Source organism: Gymnoscopelus braueri, assembly GCF_963280865.1.
Source record: "Gymnoscopelus braueri genome assembly, chromosome: 23".
NCBI lineage: Eukaryota > Metazoa > Chordata > Actinopteri > Myctophiformes > Myctophidae > Gymnoscopelus > Gymnoscopelus braueri.
The window spans coordinates 13,168,068-13,191,460 of record NC_137625.1 but is presented as its reverse complement, the minus strand read 5'-3'; the positions used below and the strand labels follow the sequence as shown (position 1 = coordinate 13,191,460).

Genomic DNA, 23,393 nt, shown 5'->3' with positions numbered 1-23,393 from the left:
AGGTGGATGTCGTCGTGATGCTGGCCTCCTCAGTGCTTCATGTCTGTCTGGGGCTAGCCTAGCAGCTCAGCTGTGTGCTAGCCTTGAAACCATCACCCTCCCGGAAGCCTGGAAGGAATGACATTATTCTCTTTTATACTCTCTGTCTTTTCCAAAGAGGGGAAGGAGGGAAGGAGCCATTCAACCACCCGTAACACCATTCAGAATGACGAGCGTCTGGCTCAGCAGCAGGGAGTTGAACTGAGTCAACCTCCTCCAGCTAGCAAAGCAGGCTAGTTGTTGTTTTTAGCTAGCCAGCCGGGTACTGGCTCGGATCAGCTCTATTGGAGCCGGATCAGCTCTATTGGTACCGGTACCAGCTCTATTGGATCCACCATCAGCTCCATTGGATCCACCATCAGCTCTATCGGATCCACTAGCTCTATTGGATCAGCTCTATTGGATCCACCATGGCTGGACTGATCAAGAAACAGATCCTGAAGCATCTCTCCAGGTCTGTTCTGTGAAGACAGATGGGTTTAACTTAACATACCTATCGTTTATTATCGCCCTTTAAATCGAATTTATATCCAGTGGTGTAAAGTAACAAGTACATTTACTTAAGTACTATTATACAATACAATTTTGAGGTATTTCTTCACTTTACTGGAGTATTCAGTGCTTTTACTTCTACTCCACTACATCTCACTGGCTACTCCACTATAATTATTTGAAAACTTTAGTTACTTTTTAGATTATGATTATTATTATTACAAGGGCCATTTGAAAATAGCAGATCTACAAGCTCGCAATAGAGCTTTTAGATCTGCTATTTTCAAAAGATTTTGATAAATGTTTCACATTTGAAAACTTGGAATGGGACATTTTGCATAATGAGTGCTTTCTACTTTTTGTACTTTAAGTACATTTTGATACCAATGCTTTTAGACTTTTACTCAAGTGTATATATATGTTAGATTACTAAACGACAGGCACATAGTGTTAGCTTACTTAAGACTTTACAAATGATACCGTGACCGTCCAAATATAGAAACATCATCTGTGTTTTCATTTAGTTTACTACTCACAGGGGCTTCTGGAAGCAGCAAACGGGTTGAACAAGACTAGTGTTTGAATAAGAATGATTTTAAAACAACAATCTCAGTGCTTCTCACTTTGCAAAACCTGCTTCATCATTCTAAATATAACTTACAGTAAATTTGCTGAATGCAACATCTATGGTGGTGGTGTTGTCTGCTTCATTTTCGCCAGATGCTCATTAAGACTAGTGCACACAGGACTTCCAACACACAACCCCCAAAGCACCTGCCTCTGCCTCCTACATGTGGGTACCTGTCTAGCGTCTACCACCTCTGACAAGTGTAATAGATGACCAGAATTGCATTCTATGTCAACCTCACACCTTGATTTATAGATATGTGCTTAGTACTTGTATTTCTGGTGTTATGGACAGCGTACCACTCTGCCCACTTTACATGCATTATTCATTCAGTCTCCCCAGGGACTTTGAACGGAATACTTAATATTTCCAGAGCTTGGAACAGTAACGTTTCCCCTCTTCAGACATAATAACGCTGCTCATTTAGAACTGATGGCGTTTAGTCCTTCCTTGGACAGTTTGTTCAGACATGAGAGGATTTTGAAATGACACATGATGATAGCGGTGCCGCTACAATGTCTAACCTTTGAAACGTCTCATTGCTGGCAGCACTACAAAGGAACACCTCATATTATATTACATCTCACAGGTGCAGTGAGCGGGTGGAAAGTTCATCCGTATAGGCAGATAAACGGGGTGGTGCCTTTCCGAAAAGGAAAGTGCACAACTGATCCTGTGGAAAGGGTTTCTTAGAGGTCCTTTGTGAAAAGATGCCCCTTGGCCTGCTATGAATAGTGATTCATTTGCAGCACAACGGCAACGTTTAAGACCGCTTTGTCCTTCATGCTGCGAGACACAGCCAAGTTTTGCACTGCCATAGACACACAGCCTATACGTGTCATGTCCTTCATTGTCCTACAACACAGGCTTGTTTGTGTGTGTGTGTGTGTGTGCATATTTATGTGAGTAGGCAGTGCACAAGCGAGCGTCTCCTCTGCACGTGAGTATGCATGCCGTCAGCACCAGTAGTGTCAACAGTAGCAGGAAATTGTCCAATGGTAGTGGTGATGTCATCTGTCCCATAGCCATGTCAAGTGATATGGTCTGCACTCTGCGGTCAATCTGATTGGTCCAGCATCCACCGAGGAGGCGGACCCATGCCGTCTGTTCAAGCGTAGTGATGATGTCATGGTAACATCAGTGCTGATGTCAGCATGTCAAAGCGCCATCAGAGAATGTGCTCCTTTTGACTAGGATTTGTCATTGCATTCATTTCAAATGAGATGCTCTGTTCTGTTGGCTGATGCTTTCACAGCAAAGACATCTGCAGCAGCCATATTATGGTATGCTGTCCAATGCTAGCTATAGGTCACTGAAACAAACAGTCTGGTGTGCTTACACAACCGCAGGCCGTGTTGTGTGTTTCAACAGAGCTCAGCTCTGAGAGCTCTGTACGTGAGCTGTTGGCACAACTTGGCAGAGGACAAGGAAGAGTCTGGGGCATGCTGAATAGAGGCAGCGTGACACAACGCTTTTGACTTTTACAGTTCATTGACTCAGCAGTCTGCAATGACTCGGTTGCCCCTTTGCAATGGAGCTGAAAGTATTTAGAGAGCCTTTTTTTGTCAGCGTTGTTTCAGGAGGAGGATGCAACCTATGTCAGTATGAATAACTGATTATTTTCATATAGACATCTGGGTTTGTTTACTGTTTACCTTTACTGGGCATGTGTCAATGAAGTATTTGACAGTGGAATGGACTCGGGTAGCCCCATGGGTGAGTTGATAATGAGGTGTGTGTTTCTCCTTGTTACCAGCAGGCTCGAATATCGACTGGACCCTGGCCCATGGCCAGCCAGATCAGGGTCCTGTTACACACACACACACACACACACACACACACACACACACACACACACACACACACACACACACACACACACACACACACACACACACACACACACACACACACACACACACACAGACGTCATGGTACATAGAAAAGTTACCCCATGGTTTTTCCATACTCTTGCGGACAGTACATTTTTTTTAATTGAGCGCATTTCAACAAGGCAATTGAAAGTTATTTACATAAAACATTAATTATTGAGACAATAGGATACAGAGCAAAATAAACACTTTATAAAAGGATCTTTGAATACAATTAAAAAATGTGTACCTACAGTATCTCCCTAAATGAGTGAAATGGGTGTTTCAGATATGTAGCGTAAAAATATTACCCTGAAAGGGTAATAGGTGTTTACCCTGAAAGGAAACACCTATCACCTTTATAAACAGGAAGTACAAGAAATGACTGGCATGATTCACTGCGATGTAGCACAAGATCAGGACATTATTTTTTGCCCTAAACCATTCACTGCTTTATAAACCAACAACACTAGTTTGTTGAAATCAATTCTTTGACAGACAGGGAGCCTGTGTAAAGATCTATGAACTAGGGTCATATGATCCACTTTCTTGGTATTAGTACGTTTTTGCTGTTAGAATGACCTGATCAGCAACCCAGCCACTTCCATCCACATTAATTTACGATTTAGGAGATAAGAGCAGATGTTCTTATCCAGAGTGACTTACAAAGTACAACTTAAGAGTAAATAGCATGAACACTAGTCTAGACTACAAACAATAGGGTAAATGTTCAGTTGTAAGTAGAGTGCAAAGAAAACAATTAAGTGCTACAAAGTAACTAGGATACCAGGACACATCAAACCGTGCATCTGTCTAAACAGCATGTTATCTAAATAACATTCTTTGCATTTGTGTACAAGCAATATATGTGAACATGTAACTAACTAACATAAAACACACACACACACACACACACACACACACACACACACACACACACACACACACACACACACACACACACACACACACACACACACACACACACACAGAGTAGATGGCTCTAAATGCTAATTAACCAACTGGATAGTTTCTCAACCCACCAATCTGCAGTCTTCCCAACAAGCTGTTGCAAGTGATGGATAACTGGCTCTGACTTGAACTTTGAAAATGCCCCCCACCCTCCCAACTCTGTAATGACTAGATTAGAGTAAGTGTGAATGACTGCTCGCCGAATTGGAATCTGATGTCACAAGACCCACACGGCACAGGAGTCCAGTGGATTTATAGCCATGTTGGCAGCCTGACATCTCGAGGGTGCAGGGCAGGCTGCAGTGCAGTGTGCGGTGCTTGATAAAACGTGTTGAGCCAAGCGGTTGATGGGAAAACGTACCGAGTGACCGGACCCCTTCCATATGAAAGATTATCACCATCTTCTCGTGCTACAGGAATGAGCTCAAGGCTTGGGAGCGATTAAGCCGACTACATCCCTGGTGGTATGCAACGACTGCTGAGGGGGGTTAAGCCAGGACACTATTGACAAGGTGACATGATCGGCGCTACCATAGGCGTGGCCTAGTTCACATCTTTCTTCCTTATCCCACTAACTAATAAAGTTTGGCTTAGTTGTTTAATCCTACCTTTGTTATTGGCGATGTCAGCAATTCATGTACAATAGATAAGAGGAATCACTTTATCGTGAATAATTAACAAGATGCACACATACACACAGTCCTCTACACCAGTGGTTCTCAACCTGGGGGTCGCGGGGTCGCCAAATAATTTGGGGGGGGTCGCCAGAGTTTTTGGTGAATGTGAATTTTTTTTTTTTTTAAGTTTATATATATATTTCTTTTGTAACAAAATATTTTTTTATGTTGTTATTAATTCATGTTTTATCAGTTAATTTACTAAATTCAAGATAAAAATATTTAATTATTAACATTAGGAACCCTAACCCTAATAATTATCAAATAACCTATCATAATTAAATAACCTAACCCTAACCCTAAAACCGAAGGTCGCAGGAAATAATATCATTATTTTGGGGGTCGCGGCCTGAAAAGGTTGAGAACCCCTGCTCTACACCTATGCCTTACATCAGAGGAGACGTCACTTTGACTGGCTGCCTGTGCGTGTATGATGAATGCAATAACCTGCATCTTTTGTGTACTGTAGGTGTTAGGGATGGCCAAATGGAGACATTTTATTAACCGATTACCGTTGGGCCTTAACGATTAATTAATCGATAACCGTTAAGAAAAAATTTTTGTAAAAAAAAAATATATATATATATATATATATATATATATTATTTTTTTAATGGCCAAAATAATTTTTTTTTCAAAGTTTGTTTTGTGTCTCCAGCAGAGTTTCTAGTGTCTCTATCTCTCTCTGGAAGAGGTTGCACATGAACTCTGCAGCCGCACTGAGGCGCTCCAACACAAACAATACCAATACAAAGACGAGGAAGAAGAAGAATAAAGTGGAAGATTTTTTTTTTTTTTTACGATTAATTTTAATCGTTAGTATTAATCGGTTTAACGGTTATCGGTTGGCCATCCCTAGTAGGTGTGTGTGTGTAGTAGTTGTTGAAGTCGAGCATTGCTATGGATGATGAAATTTAATTTTAGCGTCCGGGTGGTGCAGGGGTAAAGTTCTTGCCCACCTCCATAGATACAGGGGTTTGAATCCTCTATGGTGCCTCCGGTTTGGCCTGGCATTTCAACAAATAAAAACAAGTCGCTGGCACCATCACGTGTATCAGAGGAGACGTGGTCTACTCCGTCCCCCAGACCAACAAGTAGCGGTGGCAGTGACAGGGACACATGGGAAAAGGGAATTAGCATAATGACTAAACATGGAGAAAAATGTAGGCAAGAAAAAGTTACTAATATGATTTAAAGGGCTGACACATTATTTTCCAAGGATGCTTCGATTGAGGTTTTGTTCAGCTGATATCGATCACATTTCTTTGATATTTATGGTGAGTGGTCACATTTTATATCAGGGACGCATCACACTTGACTTGACCTAATGTAAATTAAGTTCCTGTGTGTGATGTAGGCCTACTAATTCACAGCCGGTTACAGATGTGCAGTCTGGGTTCCAACCATCCATCCATCACAGTCTGGTTGGAGGATCGCCACTGAGCTCTGACCAAACGCAAGCAGGGTCCCAACTAATTATCCGGTACGCTGTGAGGGTCATCATGGTTTGTCACATCCCATCCATTTCACACATGCAGCATCATGTACGGGCCAAGAAGCTAAGACCTCTCCTGACCTGGCCACAACCTTTCCAGTGGGTCCAAAAAGGTCTAGTATGTCCACACAGACCTCCACCTGTCCTGACTCCTGAACAGCTTCTTCTGACTTCTGGTGGCTCAGTGTGGTTAGAATTCTTGTCACTTCTCACACAGCAAGACGGCCATGGCTTAAAATCCAACTGGGGGTTTCTGTGTGGAGTTTGCATGTTGACCCTGTGTTCACATGGGTTTCCTCTCACATCAACAGACATGCATGCCATAACATACTCCTGTCATTGCCCTTAAGCAAGGCACTTTCCTTCGAGCTGAAGCTGTGTTTGGTGAGCAGGCATATTATGGAGAACGGAGATGCCAAGGAAGGTGGCAAACTAATATCTCTGTCCTTGTTACTCCTGCTGCATGGCTCTGCGAGTGGATAAGAGGGTGGACATTATAGAGCTTTTTTTTATAACAACTTGTATGTGATATTAAGTTAGTTATTATGGCCTAAATATTGATTTAGGAAAAAAACCAATCAGTGATCTTCCCTTGATATACGTTTCTATCACCATATCAGAACAAGCCTACCACCAGGCACCTCAACTAAGCAATACTTTTGACTCGCCCCAGTACACCATTATGCACTGGGAAGCTTTAATGTAATGATGTGTAGAAATAGATGGTATTGTGTTGTTTTGTCCAGTCTGAGCTTCAGCACACTGCATTTGAAGCACCTGCAGGGTGAGTCACTGACATCATTTTTATGTTCCCTTTTAGTTGTTGTTGGGGTATTTGTCAAGTACATTTGCACGAATCCGTCCTCTGCGTTAAGTGTCTCGCTCACTGACACTTGGGCACTAAGCCTGAAGCAGCCAGAGTTCGAACCGGGGTTCTTCCGATTCCCAGATGGCTTCTTTACCCCATGGCCGTCTCCAAAATGTTGCACGTCGTTGCTGTCGGGCAGAAACCTCTTATCTCCATATTTAAACTTTTAGCGTCAGACAAAAGTAGCTAAAGTTGCAGATCCACAAGCTCAAAACGCGGCGCAAAGCGACACATTACGAGCTTGTAGATCCGCTACTTTTGCTATTTCTGCATTTGAATCCTGAAAAGTAACGGTTTTGGACAGTTTTCCACCCCGACAGCGACTAAATGGTGCATTCTAGGGCTGCACGATTCTTGCTCAAATGTGAATCACGATTTTCCTCCATAAGAATTGCGATCACGATTCTCACACGATTCTCACACAATTCTCTTGTAAATATAAAAATAGTAAGCAAAAAAATAAATAAAAATTATTTATTAATTTATTATTTTTTTTAATTGAAAAAAAAAAAGTCATAATCTAAAATCGAGATCGCATAGGTGTCTGAATCGAGATCACGATCTTTTTTCGATTAATCGTGCAGCACTAGTGCATTCTCTGCTTCTCTTAGTCAGCTTGGATTCAGAGAAGGTCATAATCCCTCAGATATTCCAGCGTAGCTAGCTACCACATTGTGGCTTTGTTCAGACTGCAGGCAAATATGATTTGTTACTCAAATATGACTTTCCACACCCACAGACTCCACACACACTGTTTACTTGCAAGAGATCTGATTGGCTTGACGTCGACCTATCTGCATTGGTTGCTGTGGTAACGACTTGGGCACGAGTAATGCTATAACCTATACTGGTGTTGCTCACTGAAAATAGACAACGCGTTGAATCTTATAGATTGGATATTTGCTGTGTTTGAGTTTCCAGACCGAGACGCATCTTTAGAAATCAGATTTGAATCACATTTCAAACTACCTAGGAATGTGGTTCATATCTGATTAGCAAAAAACGTATTTGAATATTGACTTTTAGACTTGATAAAGACAATCTGATTACAATCTGGTCTGGCCAAAGTTCTTTATACCCTGAAGAAAGCCATGGAGCCGCTACGCGTGGGTTATCCCAGTCACAGTTTTTAACCAAATTCACTCACCAGAAGAGTGCCTTGTTTTTTTTCCTTTGTTGCACGTTTTGAGTCCCCAACCAAAGAGCACTTTTGTTTAACTTTTTTGAACTTCCAAGCTCTCCAGACCCTTTCTTTTTTTCTGGCCAAAATTCTGATCGGGCCTGCCAGATATGTGAGATGTGATGTATTCTGTAGACATACGGTACGCTATTTAATTTGCGTTTGGTGTCCTTGCTCCAGTGGGCATCCAGCCTCCAGACAATGTGGCGGGGCTGTCGGCAATGAGAAATACAATGAAGGGCTGAACTCGTGACAGAAGATTAACTCTGATAATTCAATTCTATTAAATCGACTAAATTAGATTTCTTCTTCATAATCTCGGCTGAAGATGAAGTAGCGAGCAGATCCGACTCTGTTTCAAAGCGTAGTCAATTGACTGTTTATCCCACACTGAACCAAACAGTCTATTGAAATGTTTTTGTCCATTTTAGCTGTCCTAGCTTGCTGCTGAAAGTGGATATTTGCTTTGTCTTTCTAATGGGGTCGAGTGCATCGGTTGTCCATTTAGGAATAATAGATCTACTTCCCTTTATGGAAAACGTTTGTCAAACTGCGTTTCTGTAGTGGCACCATGGTTCTCTCTAGTGCACGGACCACTAATGGTCCATTGCATAATTACAGATGGTCCTTGGGAAAACAAGAGAACATTGTAAGGAAACATTTGAACTATTAGGTGTACTAGTGTGGAGAACAAAAAGCTTGAAACCGTTAAGGGCTTCATATACTTTGTTGTGCCCAAAATAGCAGATCTACAACCACACGACCTGTAGTGAGCTTGTAGATCTGCTATTTTCAGTGTGCAACGTTGGCGCGTAACTAAGTATAAATCTGGCTTCAATATCATTAGTGATAAATGTTAATGTAAAAAAGTTTGAGAAGTAGAATCCCCAGAAGCAAAGATTTGAGTTTAAAATGTTCGCTTTAAAAAAAAAGTATATAGATTCAAGATTTGCACGAACTTTAATGTTTTTATTATTTTTTATGTAGATCTACAAGCTCGTAGCGCGGCACAGAGACGACCTTGTATGATCTGCTATTTTTCAATAGCCAAAGTATAAAATAATGGTTTAAGTGGTTACACAGATGCTATCCCGGTTTTAATGTGTTAAAAGCGAGTTTTCATTGTGATTAATAGGGACAGTTTGTTGGTTCCATTGATCCAAGCCGGAACACAATCGATAGATTCATCATTTAAAATAAACGTGCTCTGAAAATGCACATGGCCCACCCACCTGACCACTTAAAGGGGTCAGGTGGGTGGGCCTGGGTGGGACACTTTCGAGACACTTTTCAAGTGGGCCCTGATCCAAAAAAAGGTTGGGAACCACTGCTCTAGTTCAGGGGTCTTCAACGTTTCTCAGCCCAAGGACCCCCTATAGCCGAAAGAGTGATGAAACAGTGACACCCCCCCCCCCTCCACTACATACTGTATAAAATTGTATTTTCATAGATTTCATAAACCAACACCAAACCTCTTAAAATAGCATATCTACAAGCTCGCAGCCCGAGGCGTGTGAGCTTGTAGATCTGCTATTTTTGCCTTAAGTTCTCTTCAGAATAGGGATGCTAGGGTTCAAGTGGTTAATGTGAAGAAAAAAAAGAAATCCAATTACACAAATATTTGGCGACCCTCCCTGTAGTAACTCTTGAGGACCCCCTCCTGCTCTAGTCTTTATGCGGTGGTGCTGCTTGCTCCAACGAGCAGCGAATAGAGTAAAGAATGTAACAAGTCCCCAAAGAATGTCCACAAAACTCTTCCTACCCATCTCTCTCTCTGCGAGACCGTGGTTAATTTTCTCTATAATCTCCCACCCCCCTCTCTCCTTCTCTCTCCGTCCTCCCTCTCTCCAGTGCTTCTCCCTTCATCTCTCAGCTTTTGGTGTGGGATGTGATGGATTACCTGAGTCTGCAGGACAGATAGACAGACTAGAGTTCTCAAATTCTGCCCGAACTCGACCCAACGTTTTCGGGCCGGGCCGGGCTTAAAATGTCTGCTAATTAGTTGGGCTGGGCCGAGCCTCGGGTTCCATGAAAAAAATCGGGGTTTCCATCGGGTTTTCGGGTCTAACATTATGGTAATGGTTCGGTTAGGGCCCAGTTAGTGCTGGGTCTTAATTGTCAGGCCCGTTGAGAACTCTTAAGGCAGACTACATACTACATACCTCTCACCAGCCTGGTGGTGACGACTCCTAATCTCTTTCTGGAGACTGGAACTGTGGGCCACCACTGATGCTGGGAGTTTAACATGAAAGGGAGAAATGCCTGTGTGTGTGCTCACATTCCTGTAGGCCACGTCATTTTTAACTCAATGATCAACAGAATATTAAGTATTCTTCCAGGTAGAATGAGAGGGAGAGAGACTAGCAGGTTGATATTTGATCAGCGGTTACAATGAATATTTAACTGGTACCAGGGCTGTACAGGCATTGTCCATGATGACTGAACTGAGAACGTGTGTGTGTGCTTGTGTTACTCCCATCGTCCCATGCCTGCACAGTGCACACACTTGTGCGTGTGTGTGTGTGTGTGTGTAACTTTCTGTGGCTCCTGTCTTTTCACTCTGTGTGAAGTTGTTGCACCTGTGCTGTTGAAATGCTTCACGCCACTGAATAATTTACGCAGCGAGAGAAAGAGAGACGTCAGGATGGAGAACCGATCGTCTCGCTACCGGCACACAGTGACGGCGTTGAGTGGAAAAGAACAGGAAGTGACCATGATCCTATGATGATAAACCTGCGTTACAGCTAGATTCTTTCTGAGGTTCTCCGTGATGAAGCACCTTTTAGGTTGAGTGTGCAGAAGGTGCACAGACATTTTGTACCTTTTCGAGGGTGAGAGAGTCGCTCTCTGCAAATGGAGGTGTAGGTTATGAGCTTTGGTCTGGAAAAGGTGTCTGAACTCCCACAAGCCACGGTCCATCCATCCTGTTTGGAACCAGACACATGACACAGTGTGTGACAGAAAGCCTAACGCAAAGCATTGTGCTTGTAGGTCTGCTATTTTTGAATATTCCTGAAAATGTCATGCCTAAAATAGGGACGCCAGGTTGAAAGAGGTTAAGAGTGTAGTGTGTGTGATATAACTAGCCTAGAGACCAATGTTGCCATTACAAGAAAGTGATTCGGTGCAGTGAGCAGGACATCCTTAGGACACACACACACACACACACACACACACACACACACACACACACACACACACACACTGCCTACCTGACTCCAAACAGCAGAATGCCACCAGCAGTGAGTGTCTTTGTCAGCTCATAGTGACCTTTACCAAACACAATGTTAAAGGTCAGACAGGGACATTAACCCCGGTATAGATTGACCCTAATGTGTCGTGTGCGTCATTCTATTCTATTCTATTCAGTTACTATGTGCGTTCTGTTTCAGAACAGCAAGCAGGAATAGAAGTGGACATGACATTTTTAAGCACATTCAGTCTGGTATCCCTATTTTGGGCATGTCATTCATTGGTGACAATTTGGTGTAATTTAGGACAATTAAAAAGAATTTAGGTTCTGGCGTAGCTGCATTGGGAACTCCTTATTTGGTTATGGCTGAGTCATAGTGACATGAGCACGACGACCACAAGTTTCCTAGGGGCGTTGTGGGCATCACTTCCTGTCGATTTGATACCTTATACCTGATCAAATCAACAGGAAGTGATGCCCACAACGCCCTAGGAAACTTGCGGATAGGATAGTGAAAATAGCTGCTCTACAAGCTTACAACGCATCATCATTTTTGCTGTCCATCAAATAGGATACATAGTGGTTAAAAGAAAGCTATGCTGTTTGCCATTTTATTATTTTATCATCTATGCAATTTACATTGAAATACAAATTATTAAATCATTTCAATTATATTTTTCACTTTCTTTTAATATTCTATAACCATATCATATAACCTCCATCTTTCCACATCACATGTCCTGCGTTGAGTAGCTCTGGACAGCTAGAGAATGTAAAATCGATACTTGGCTATTTGTTTTGGACTGGCCGCTGTAAATGTATAGTTCAGTGAACCTTCTGCTAACTATTAACATAAAAAAAAGAGGATTAGGTTTGGGCGGTAATACCGCAGTATAACGTTTTTCGTACAATTAAACTTTTCCCAAAAGTTATCGAGATATGTAAGATATTACTGTGTGATTAAAAAAAAAACAAGAAAAAAAAAAACATTGCAGTGGGATGGAGGGAGCTGCAATGCAGATGTCACAGGCCGGATATCTCCCACTGACAGAAACTCAGCTGTTTACACTCTATTAATTCCATGTGTCTGGAGTCTTAATTCCTTTCACAAAGTGTGGTCTGGCAGGGGGCCCCCAGGGGTCCTTGAGGGGGTTCCAGGGGGTCCCCAGCAACATGAGAACCAGGTTTATTTAACTTTGATTTCACGCACTAGAAGTTGTAGAGAGAATGTATAAGAATGATTATTCAGATTATGGGTTTCATTATCTCCACCATAATCTAACAACAAAAATAGTCTCTTATGGGAGTCCCTGACACAACCTTTTCAAATGGGGTCCATGGCTTGAATCCATTTAAATTTGGGTTTCCTTGGGCTATAGCACTAAATCACTGAACAATACGTTATCAAATAAGTACACAGGTCCTGGTTCACTTGATTTCTCGTTGATACATGCACGCACATACGCACACAAACACACACTTAAGAGTATGCCTTTAATCAAAACATGTGCTACTTGTGAGGACCCGGGGTCAAAAATGACCCCTGTCTTGTGTCTGTCCTCTCTCCGCCCTTGGTTTCCTCCTGTCTCTCTCTATACCGACCGACCTATCTGAATTAAAGCATAAAAATGACAAGTTGGGCTTGTACCTTATCTCTTAAGGCAGTGTGACACTTGAGTGCAATTTGTCCTTGGTGTGTACAACCTCACACACAAACGTATGCACACATATGCACACTTTGTCCAGGATGACTCAGAGACCGTAATTATGCTCAGTTGTACCATATAATCTTTATCTTCAGATGGAGGCCTGAGGCCTCTAACTTTACCTCTTCTCTTGACTTTCAGTCGTTCTATAGAAGCTTTAAAACTGACAACAATAACAACAGTATGTCTGTAGGACTTTCTCCCCAAATGGGAATAATGGCTTAAACCACACTTTAACCATGGTGTCCCTATTTCGGGCATGTCTTTATAGGCGAAAATCCTTGGCTGTTTTGGGTTAGGGTTAAAAATTGTGAGAAATTGTAAGAACGGCATTCATAAAATCACCCTCCTGAAATGTTGATGTCCTCACACAAGTATAGTAATAAGAATTTTGTGTGTGTGTCTTGTAGGTTTGCTAAGAACCTGTCTCCAGATAAGATCAACCTGAGCACTCTGAAGGGAGAGGGTCAGCTGACCAACCTGGAGCTGGACGAGGAGGTTCTGCAGAGTCTGCTGGACCTACCCACCTGGCTGGCTATCAACAGTGTCTGCTGCAACAAGGCTGCCATCAGGGTAACGCACACAAGCACATAGCACACGCACACACACACACACACACACACACACACACACACACACACACACACACACACACACACGCCCTCTGCTGGAGATGCCGGGTGCCCTCGTGGCTGGTCATCAGTGCGTTGTGACACACCCTGGAAACAGTGAACCGTAGACCTTATATTTTCCTCCATGTTGGTACCGTTGCCCCGGACGACGGCGGTTCGCGGCCCTCTCTCCTCCACCTCATCACTTTTCTCTTTTCCTCCGTGTCACCGTGTTGGTTCTTTTCCGCCGAATTAATCTGTTCATATTCTGTGTCCGTTCATAAAAAGAATTGCACTTATTTTTTATCACCGTCGTTTGACAAGTCTGTGGCAGAGTGAGAGACTTGTTTGTGTGCGTGTGTTTGTTTATTGTCAATGTGCCAATTGATCTTTGCGCTGTTGAGTTATAGTGTCTCGCTGTAACTTATCTTTATTGCTGTGTCACGATGTGTAAAACCGCTTTGGTGCAGTGCAGTGGCTGTAATAACCAAGTCATTTAGCTGTGTGTGTATGTGTGTGTGTGTTTGTGTGTGCGTCAGACTTGTGAAGAGTGTAGCAGTGTGACGAGGGCTGTTGTCGAAGTCAATCCTGTTAGTGGCTGTGTGACCCTGCCGAAGGCCACAGGCCCAAACGCGCCGTCTAACAATAAATTCGTTCTACATACTAAAAATGTTGCTGGAGTTTTGACCTCTTTAGACTTTGTTTCCCTTCTCCGTGCACTGATGGAAGTAGGTGACGTTGTGCCAAAACCCCTGCTCTGCTTCTGGAGCAGTGACAGTTGATAAGACAATTGACCACAGACCCCCATTTGAAAAGGTTTTGTGCCAGGGACCCCCACCACAAGAGACTATTTGTCAGTATTTGTTTGAATTTAGCTGATGTACAAGCTCACAATGCCTCGCATCACGATGTGTTGTGAGCTTGTAGATTAGCTATTTTCGAATAAGGCTAAAGTGTTTAAATTCTTCCACATCTTGCTGGAGACCCCCTGGACCCCCTCTCACCCAAGGACCCCTGGGGGTCCCCACTTTGAGAACCACTGTTCTAGAGGTTTTTTTTGGTGAGTTTCTATTACTTTAAAAACAGCCTTCGTCCTCTTGGCAGACAATTGGTGGTATTTATTTTTGTCAGTCATTGTGTGTTTTTAATTCAATTAACCTCTACAAATCCCCGCCTACGTTTCTGCTCTTGAGTGAAATTTATGGCGTTTTGGAGAAACGAGGCCCTGCAAGTGAAAGGCGTACCGAATTAACATAAGTCCTTAATCTCCTTTTTGGGAGTAAATGCTATTTAATTTGGCAAAGGCCTGAGTCAGAGGCAGCTTGTGTTGGATTAATGGCGTGTGTGAGTGCGGTTTTCTTTTCAGATGCCAGTTACACTGCCATTGATTCCTGTTCCACGTCACTCCCTGAGTCACCTTCATCTTTTAACTTGATTTAAGTCCCTCCGAGTGCAAATGCAGCAGTGTAGGAACGAATGATTATTTGCATAATCAATGAATATTTTGATTTCTTTTCCCGGTTGTTCAGTTGATCTGTGATTAATTTCGGGTAAAATAAGGTAGTAAAGTACAACATTGTAAATCATTATCTTTAAGTTATCTGACCCCAAACAGGCATCTCATGTTTACCCAACAGTCATAACTTTTCCTTTTTATAATATTGAACAAAGGCAAACGCATTCCAATTTTTCTGTTTAGTTGTATATAGCACATATAGACATTTTGACACCATGATACATCACAAAACGGATTATTTGATTACCAAAATTGTATTTGGTTAATTGTCTGTTTAACAATTATTCAGTTGATGGATTCACTCCTTAATTGCATTCAGTTGTATTTTGGGAATTTCATCAACAGACATTCAATTTACCTGTTTCCTTCCTGTTTTCGGAAGACGAAAATATCTCAAATGTCAAATTTATGCTCCGTTGCTCGATGGCATCATGCACCAAAAATAGCAGACCTACAAAGGTGTCACAAGGCGTCGCATCTCTGACTTGTTGTGAGCTTGTAGATTTGCTATTTTCAGCGCGTGACACCGTTGTGTGACAAAGTATGAATGGGGCTGCAGTGAAACTGGAAGCGTTGTAGATGTACTATTTTCATAATGTTTGCCTCTTTCTCATATTATTTGACAATTTGGCCAATGTTTGACCATGTTTTATAGTATAGTTTGTTGATTACTTTTGATGCCGTAATGGTCTTTTTTCTTTTCTTTTCTTTTTTTTTAAGGTATTAACACATCCACTGCCAAGGGCTAATCTCATAATGTACTCACCAGTGCCAAGGTGTTTTTGTTGTTTTTTTGTTTTTTTCATGTCGCCATAGATCTTGTTAAAATCCTTAAGATTGAGCGCTACACAGTCTGTTTACATCCGCGAGATCTCCCTGTATCTCCCAGTGAAAACCACGTGTCAAACGGGGCATCCATGTTTGAGTTAGAGCGGATTACGTTAAACAGTGAAATGCGAGGAGAAAAAACTACAGGAAGAGAATTGAGTTTCAGTTTCGTCTGTAGAATGGGAGCGGGCGTGATCGTGAAAACCGGATCCCAAATAATTCTATTTCCTGTCATCAAACCGGAAACGGAAGTGGATCAAAAAAATTCCGAAAGTGCACCCGGACCGCGCATGCGCGAAAAGACCGCAGCCCGTAGGGCTACGGTCTCGGCGCTTAACAGTTGGATTTAACGGCCCGTAGGACTACGGTCTTGGCAGTTAATGTGTTAAAAAGGTCTTAAAATTCCTTAAATGTCACTTCACTGTCACAGGTTGAGAACCACTACTCTAGAGACTCATTATCCTTCCTTGTTTGTGTTGACAGATACCATGGACGAAGCTCAAGACACACCCCATCACTTTGGTAAGTCTCAACACGCGCTCACGCAAGACCAGTGTTCATTTATTTCTCTGGATGTTTGTTGTCATTAACAGCTTTGATTGTTGAAATAATAATAATTCACTCAAAGTAAATATGTCAAAAGTACATGTATAAAACAAACTACAGAGATGCATGCAAGTAAAAAAAAAACTATTAGGAGATGCATACAGACAAGGAACAGAAAATGCCCAGTTTGACAGTTTTACAACCCAGCTTTTACAAACAGAACAAATACAGTTAACATTAGAAACTGACAATGGATCTATTGCAACTGGACAGACCGAATGAGCTGCGTACACTCCTACGTTATAACTTACTCAATACTCATCATAATCTGTCGCGCGGTGAAGGACTCTTTTAAATCACAGGGTAAAAAACAGGAATCCAGCAAATCAGTTGTAATAGTTGTTGTCGTCGTAGAGCTGGCGGTGGGCTCGGAGCATCACGTACACGTACACGTACACGTACACGTACACGTACACGTACACGTACACGCACACGCTGTCACCAGCCTCCAGCTGCACCACGGCCGTGTTTGTCAGGGAACGTTGCGCCTGAGACGTGGCTTCCATCTTCTTCATCTCAAGGCCGCCAGCTCGCTGATTAGAGCACAGGTGTCTGGTTGGCAGACGGCTAAACTGGTCCCAGTCCCTAGGTAGGTGTTATTATTCCCAGTGCATAGGCTACTGGAGAAGAACAGCAGAAGCACAAAGACGTGTTCCATCTTGCCACCCATCTCGGTGAAGAGCTCTCTCTGTCCCGCTGCTATTTATACGATCCAGCACCTATTGTTATCTACAGTAGGGTAACCAGCCGTCCCGGTTTGGCCGGGTTTGACGAGAACAGGTTGACACACAGGTTCTTTTCATGAATTATTGATGATGTCGGAACACAAAATGTAAGCATAATACAATAGCAATGTATCATACAGATACAGAACATAGACAATAGTACTCGTGTCGATGGTTATTCCATTTGCCTGAGGGAGGGTTACCTGAAACAATTTGAGACTGATAAAACACCATACGAGCTATCACACTTTCAGCAATGGTGAGGCTATTGAAGTATTGTGTGTTGCTTTGTGCAAAGGGCAGGGGACAGGTAAGATGACACAGCTATTTATCATATTGAAAAGATTACTGCTGAGCTGAAAGTAGTAATGACCAGAGATGTAGTGGTGATTATTTTAACTCGGGGAACGCTATTTTAATGATACGTGCGCACAGACACGTTCAGTCCATCATTATGAAATATTCCATTTTAGTTTGATGTTTGATTAATTTTGGTTAGATTAACGTGTGCATAAGTTGTTTAGTTTTAATCTTTGTAACTTTTTCAAGGAATGCCTTGGTTTATAGAAGCTAAGTAAGAAAGGTAGGATTATAGAAAGCATGTCAACAGATGTGATGGTGGAAAAACAAAAACGAAGGTGGATTTATTTGCAATTCTAGTCTTAGTTAGTTTTGCATTGTTCATTTGCGTCTGTGTGTCAGCGTGATGCTGATTATGGCTTCTGAAACGCGTTTGATCTTTCAAAAACTATTCTGAAACTCGGGGAACACAGTCTCGCGGGCATGCACGTGCACGCCGGTGCATGTGCGGGCGCTTGCTCATGCTCAAAAGACTGCCGGAATGGCAGTCTTTTGAAACAGTGGGTGTTGAAGGAAAGGTCACGGTGAGTCACGGTGAGTGTTCGTCAATGGTCATTGGTCATTCACTTCCACGCCCAGATTCTTCATGCCAGTCTCGAGGATTGCACCTTTTCGGTGCTCATCTAACCTTTAGGCCACTGCTGTCCCCATTCGTTAAAGATGCACATGATATCAATGTTCTTCAAACTACAGATATCAAAGCTGGCTTCTTGGAACCGACAGTCAAAGAACAATAACCCTATAGAAGCAATAGATTGTTGCTGGTCTCATGTGTCTCTCTCTCTCTGTCGCTCAATCTCTGGCCATCAGACTTTGGATAAAGTGGTGATGGACATGAGTACCTGTGATGAGCCCCGCCCACCCAACGGCCCGTCTCCCATAGCAACAGCCTCAGGACAAAGGTGAGCAAAGTCAATGTTATGCTTCTGCACGCATAATGCAATGCCCCTAACCACATGAATCCTAGCGTCCCTATTCTGGGCATGTCATAATTGGCCAGCATTTGGCAAAAATAGGAGTAGCAATATCTACAAGTGGTGTGTTGTGAACAGATGGGCTATCTCCGGTGAAGACATTTGGTGTCGATTGAAAAAAGGAGTGGGCCAAGGATCGACCCCTGTCTATGAAGTAGATAGGATTTAAGTGGTTAACATGTGTACAAAACATACACAAAAAAGTATATTCTAAATCTAAATCAATACAATTCCTTACGAGAGGTATAATCGTGATACTCAACTATGCATATATCGCCACAGTGTTGACCACCCTGGGCTGTTTACTTTCAGCTTGGTTTGAGACCTCGCAGTATGCTGCGATTTCCTCAACCAAAACGCTGAACACATAATCTCATATATTCATTTATTTTCTGGGACAGAACTTTTCCTGCATTGTTTAGAAATGACAGTAGAGAGACAATAGACTTGAGGGTGGAGGCTGGAAGGACACGCAGCGTGAGTCTCAAGCCAGAATCGAACTTGGGCTGTCTCATATACATATCATGATTTCATATTCCAGTTCTATTTGTACAGTGGCATACCCTGAGTTGTTGTTCAAACACCGATTATCATTGTATGTCACAGAACTGAAACTTCTGTTCCTACCCATGTCTCTCTCACCCTCTCTTCCTCCTCCTCTCTCTCCGCCCCTCTATCTCTCCGTCTCTATCCCTCTTTGCCCCCCCCCCCGCGCAGTGAGTACGGCTTTGCTGAGAAGGTAGTGGAGGGCATATCTCTGTCCATCAACTCCATAGTGATCCGGATCAGTGCCAAGGCTTTCAACGCGTCCTTCGAGCTCTCCCAGCTGCAGGTGTACAGCGTCAACACCAGCTGGAGCATCAGCGACCTGCGTTTCACGCGCATCCAAGACCCCCAGAGAGGAGAGGTACACACCGCCACCTCACGCTAACCCCCCTTCCCAGGCCTTCTCTCATCCACACAGCATTTCCTTGTATCACCTCTTAACACCCTTTCAACCTGGCGTCCCTATTTTGGGCATGTCATTATAGGCGATACATGGTCATATTGATATTAATGGCTATATATATCATATATAGCTTGTATTGGCTTTACCTTGTATTGGCTTTATTGGCTATTTTCACTGTTAGTCATACAAGAAACTACAGTATATAGGGCTTAAAGGGTCTACACCATGAATTAAAATAATAATAATAATATTTAATATATATATATTATATGTCCCTCAAACGTTTTTCAAAAGGTTTGAGCCTAAATCAAGCCTCAGATATACTCATTCCAACTAACTTCTCTCTGGCTTATAAAGCACTTTCACCTGCAATACCACATTGTCCTGTTTGGCACAGGGCGCTATTGAGCCAGTTTGTATGCATGTAATCTCCTGGTTCTGTGTGGAAAAAGTAAAAAAATAAAATAAGAAAAAATTGAACTGAAAAACGGGAGGAATTGTTCCCTGACGTGACGTCACGTCAGGGACCAAATCAGTTTGGCCTGTTTTGAGACCAATTTACAGAAAACCCCAGATTTGCTGTGAAAGCCTGAGTGTTCAAACTGGGGTATTTTTTAGGATGGAAGAGAGGTAGGGGAGACCAAAAACACACAAAAAAGAAGGAAAAGTAAGAATTCATGGTGTAGTCCCTTTAAGTGGTTAAGATGCTTGTTATACGACGCAGCTAGATGTTGGCTACTTGTTCAAATGTGCTATGATTGTTATTTGGAAAGACATACACTGTTTGCTTGTCCATGAATGCTAAGAATGTTATTTATATACAGCATGTTTAGACGGATGCTAAGTTGGATGTTTACCGGGCATCCTGGTTACTTTGAACTGAAGCATTAAATTGTTGTGCGTCTATATTTATCTGAACGTTTACCCTGTTGTTTGTTGACTAGGGTTCATGTCATTTACTGTGATCTTGCACCTTGCAAGTCACTCTGGATAAGAGCGTCTGATAAATGCCTACATTGTAAATTGGTTGGTTTTGTGGAGCGGTCAATCGAAATGTCAAGAGGAAGCGCAAATATGATACTCAATGAGTTGTACAGGTTTGGGCTGTGGATTCATTGAACCATGATGACCCTCTGTGCACCTGTGTGCTTCAGATGCTGACCTTCAAGGAGATCAGCTGGCAGATGATCCGCATCGAGGCCGACGCCATCCAGAGTGCCGAGCATGAGATGCTGAGCGCACCCATCCGCCTTATAACCAACCAGTCCAAGATCAGAGTTACTCTCAAAAGACGGGTTGGTACACACACAGCACGCACGCACGCACAAACAAACACATACATTTGTATTACTACACTTGTGAAGACATCATTTTAGGACAGTGATCTTATTCATGACATTTTAAGGTTAACAACACCGTGCCGTGCTGCAGCGTGTTGTGAGCTTGTACATCGGCTATTTTCGGTACACAATACCGGCACGCGTTTAAGTATGAATCAGGCAAAAACATCAACACCAACCCCCTAAAACTTAACCTTAAATTAACCCTGACACCTATCTGAATCTTTTCCTAATTGTAAGCCGATCTCTAGAAATCCTTTTCAACCATAAAACAACCATTTCTCTTGTGAGAATCAGGAAGATTGTCCTCCTTTCAAATTCTACTATACTTGTGGGGACATTTGGTGTGTGGTCAACCAGAGATGACTACACATCTGTTTAGAATGGAGTCTCATCTTCATAAAAGGCTCTTGTGTTAAACTAATTAGACTCACTGCGCCTCAGACTGTTGCAGTGCAGCTGAATCATGCTTTTATCATTGGCTGGCACACGTTTGCACTACTATTACTTCCGAGGACTTTCCAAATAGTAGGAAAGCAATTTTATAAACGCCATTTTTACCGTATTTTTTTTTGCATTTTTAACCCTATCCCTAAAGCCTAACTTATATTTAGTTGTACACTGAAAATAGCCGATCTACAAGCTCAGAACGTGACGTGCTGCGACACGCACGCACAGGCTGCGCAATCCAGGTTAAAACGATCCTTTTATGCGTTTGTATCGCCACTAGAACAGGAGTGTGATGGGAGGTGACATTTGATATTTTAGTTCCAGTGTGGGAGTCTTTCACACAGCCTGAGGCAACACACTTCCCCTCATAATGCTTCCATTCAGCAGAGAGGAAGCCAGACACGCTGACAGTTGTAATGCATACACACACAGCCCGTGGTGGAAGAAGTACTCAAGTTTGTACTTCAGTAAAAGTAGCAATACAATGTAGAAATGCTCTGTTACAAGTTCAAGTCCTGTATTTCAAATTTTACAAAACTATTGGCATCCCATTTTATGTTTTTTTTCTCCACAATTTCTCAAAATGTGAGCTTGTAGATTGGCTATTTTTTAACAGACTAATTGGTTAATGTATGTTTTGTAATAATCCAAAATCTATATTTGTAACTAAAGTTTTCACATAATTGTAGTGGAGTGAAAAGTACAATATTTGCCTCTGAGAAATGTACATACTCAAGTAAAATAAAAGTACCTCAAACTCTTACTTAAGAACAGTACTTGAGTAAATACTTTCCACCACTGTGCACACACTGCTCAGTGTTGGCCTGTGGATGTTCTTTTAGAAAAGTTTCAACGCTTCCTGTATAGTCACGCTGTGTACGGTAGATCTATTTATACCTGACCACCACCACGTGGACGCTTAGTTAATACACTGTAAAACCCTCGGCGTTAATTCAACTCTGAAGAGTGCGCAGATAGAACCACGGACCAAAGATCCTTTTACTGTGCATGTGTGCCATGCAACAGCTTGCAGGGCAGCTTCAACAAGCAAGCTGCCCTGCTGGTTCAACAAGCAAGGACGCTTTACTCACACACATGCACGTACACACACATGCCCACACACACACACACACACACACACACACACACACACACACATGGCCATCCTGAGATGAATACACACTACACATCTGTTTAAAATCGAGTCTCATCTTCATAAAAGGCCACAAAGGGCTCTTATGTTAAAATAATTAGGCTCATTGTGCCTCCAACTCATTGTGTTGTAGCACAGCTGAATCAGGCGTTTATCATTGGCTGGCTGCACAACTGAACCAAAAACTGAAGTATTGCCGATAATGTCCCATATCACTAAACCATGACATGTACGGAAAGCTTGGTTGGTTAGTATTATCTCGTAGGTAGCCGTCCAAACAAGTTTAGCATAACATTAGTTAACGATAGCCAGTCAGGAACGTACTATAAGCATTGTGTTCATACAAGTCCTGGAACATTCTAGAATGGCCGTCACAGTCTCCTGACTTGAACTCCATAGAATATCTCTGGTGGGATTTGAAGAAGGCGGTTGCAAAACGCAAACCCAAGAATACTAATGAACTGGAGGCCATTGCACATAAGGAATGGTTCATTGCACATGAGGAATGGTTATAACCGCAAAAGGGTGGTCTACGAAGTACTAAAGATGCTTGTCATGAAGGGTTTGGATAATTTTGAGACTGTAGTAGTCATAGTAGTGGCATTTTGTGTTGAATTTGGAGAAACAACTTGTAATATTAGTTGTGTTGAGCTGTTACAATTGTTCTTGTTTGATTTGTTAATTACAACTGACTATTGGTGAATTTTGCCAATAAACCTAATTTGCAGTTGAATAATGAATAAACTGTATGTGATACGGT

The 23,393-nt window shown here is 42.3% G+C and overlaps 1 protein-coding gene across 4 annotated transcripts in view; it reads left to right on the top strand.

Moving 5' to 3' along the window:
* Positions 1 to 23,393, top strand: part of bltp3b (bridge-like lipid transfer protein family member 3B) — a 56,666-nt gene continuing 33,273 nt past the window's right edge. For all 4 annotated transcript variants that reach the window (XM_080421020.1, XM_080421019.1, XM_080421018.1 and 1 more), the window contains exons 1-6: positions 1 to 493; positions 13,532 to 13,694; positions 16,560 to 16,598; positions 18,578 to 18,669; positions 19,459 to 19,648; positions 20,845 to 20,985. In XM_080421020.1, the coding sequence (XP_080277146.1) occupies positions 450 to 493; positions 13,532 to 13,694; positions 16,560 to 16,598; positions 18,578 to 18,669; positions 19,459 to 19,648; positions 20,845 to 20,985 (669 nt within the window). In that variant the 5' untranslated portion in view covers positions 1 to 449. The remainder of the gene's footprint in view (positions 494 to 13,531; positions 13,695 to 16,559; positions 16,599 to 18,577; positions 18,670 to 19,458; positions 19,649 to 20,844; positions 20,986 to 23,393) is intronic.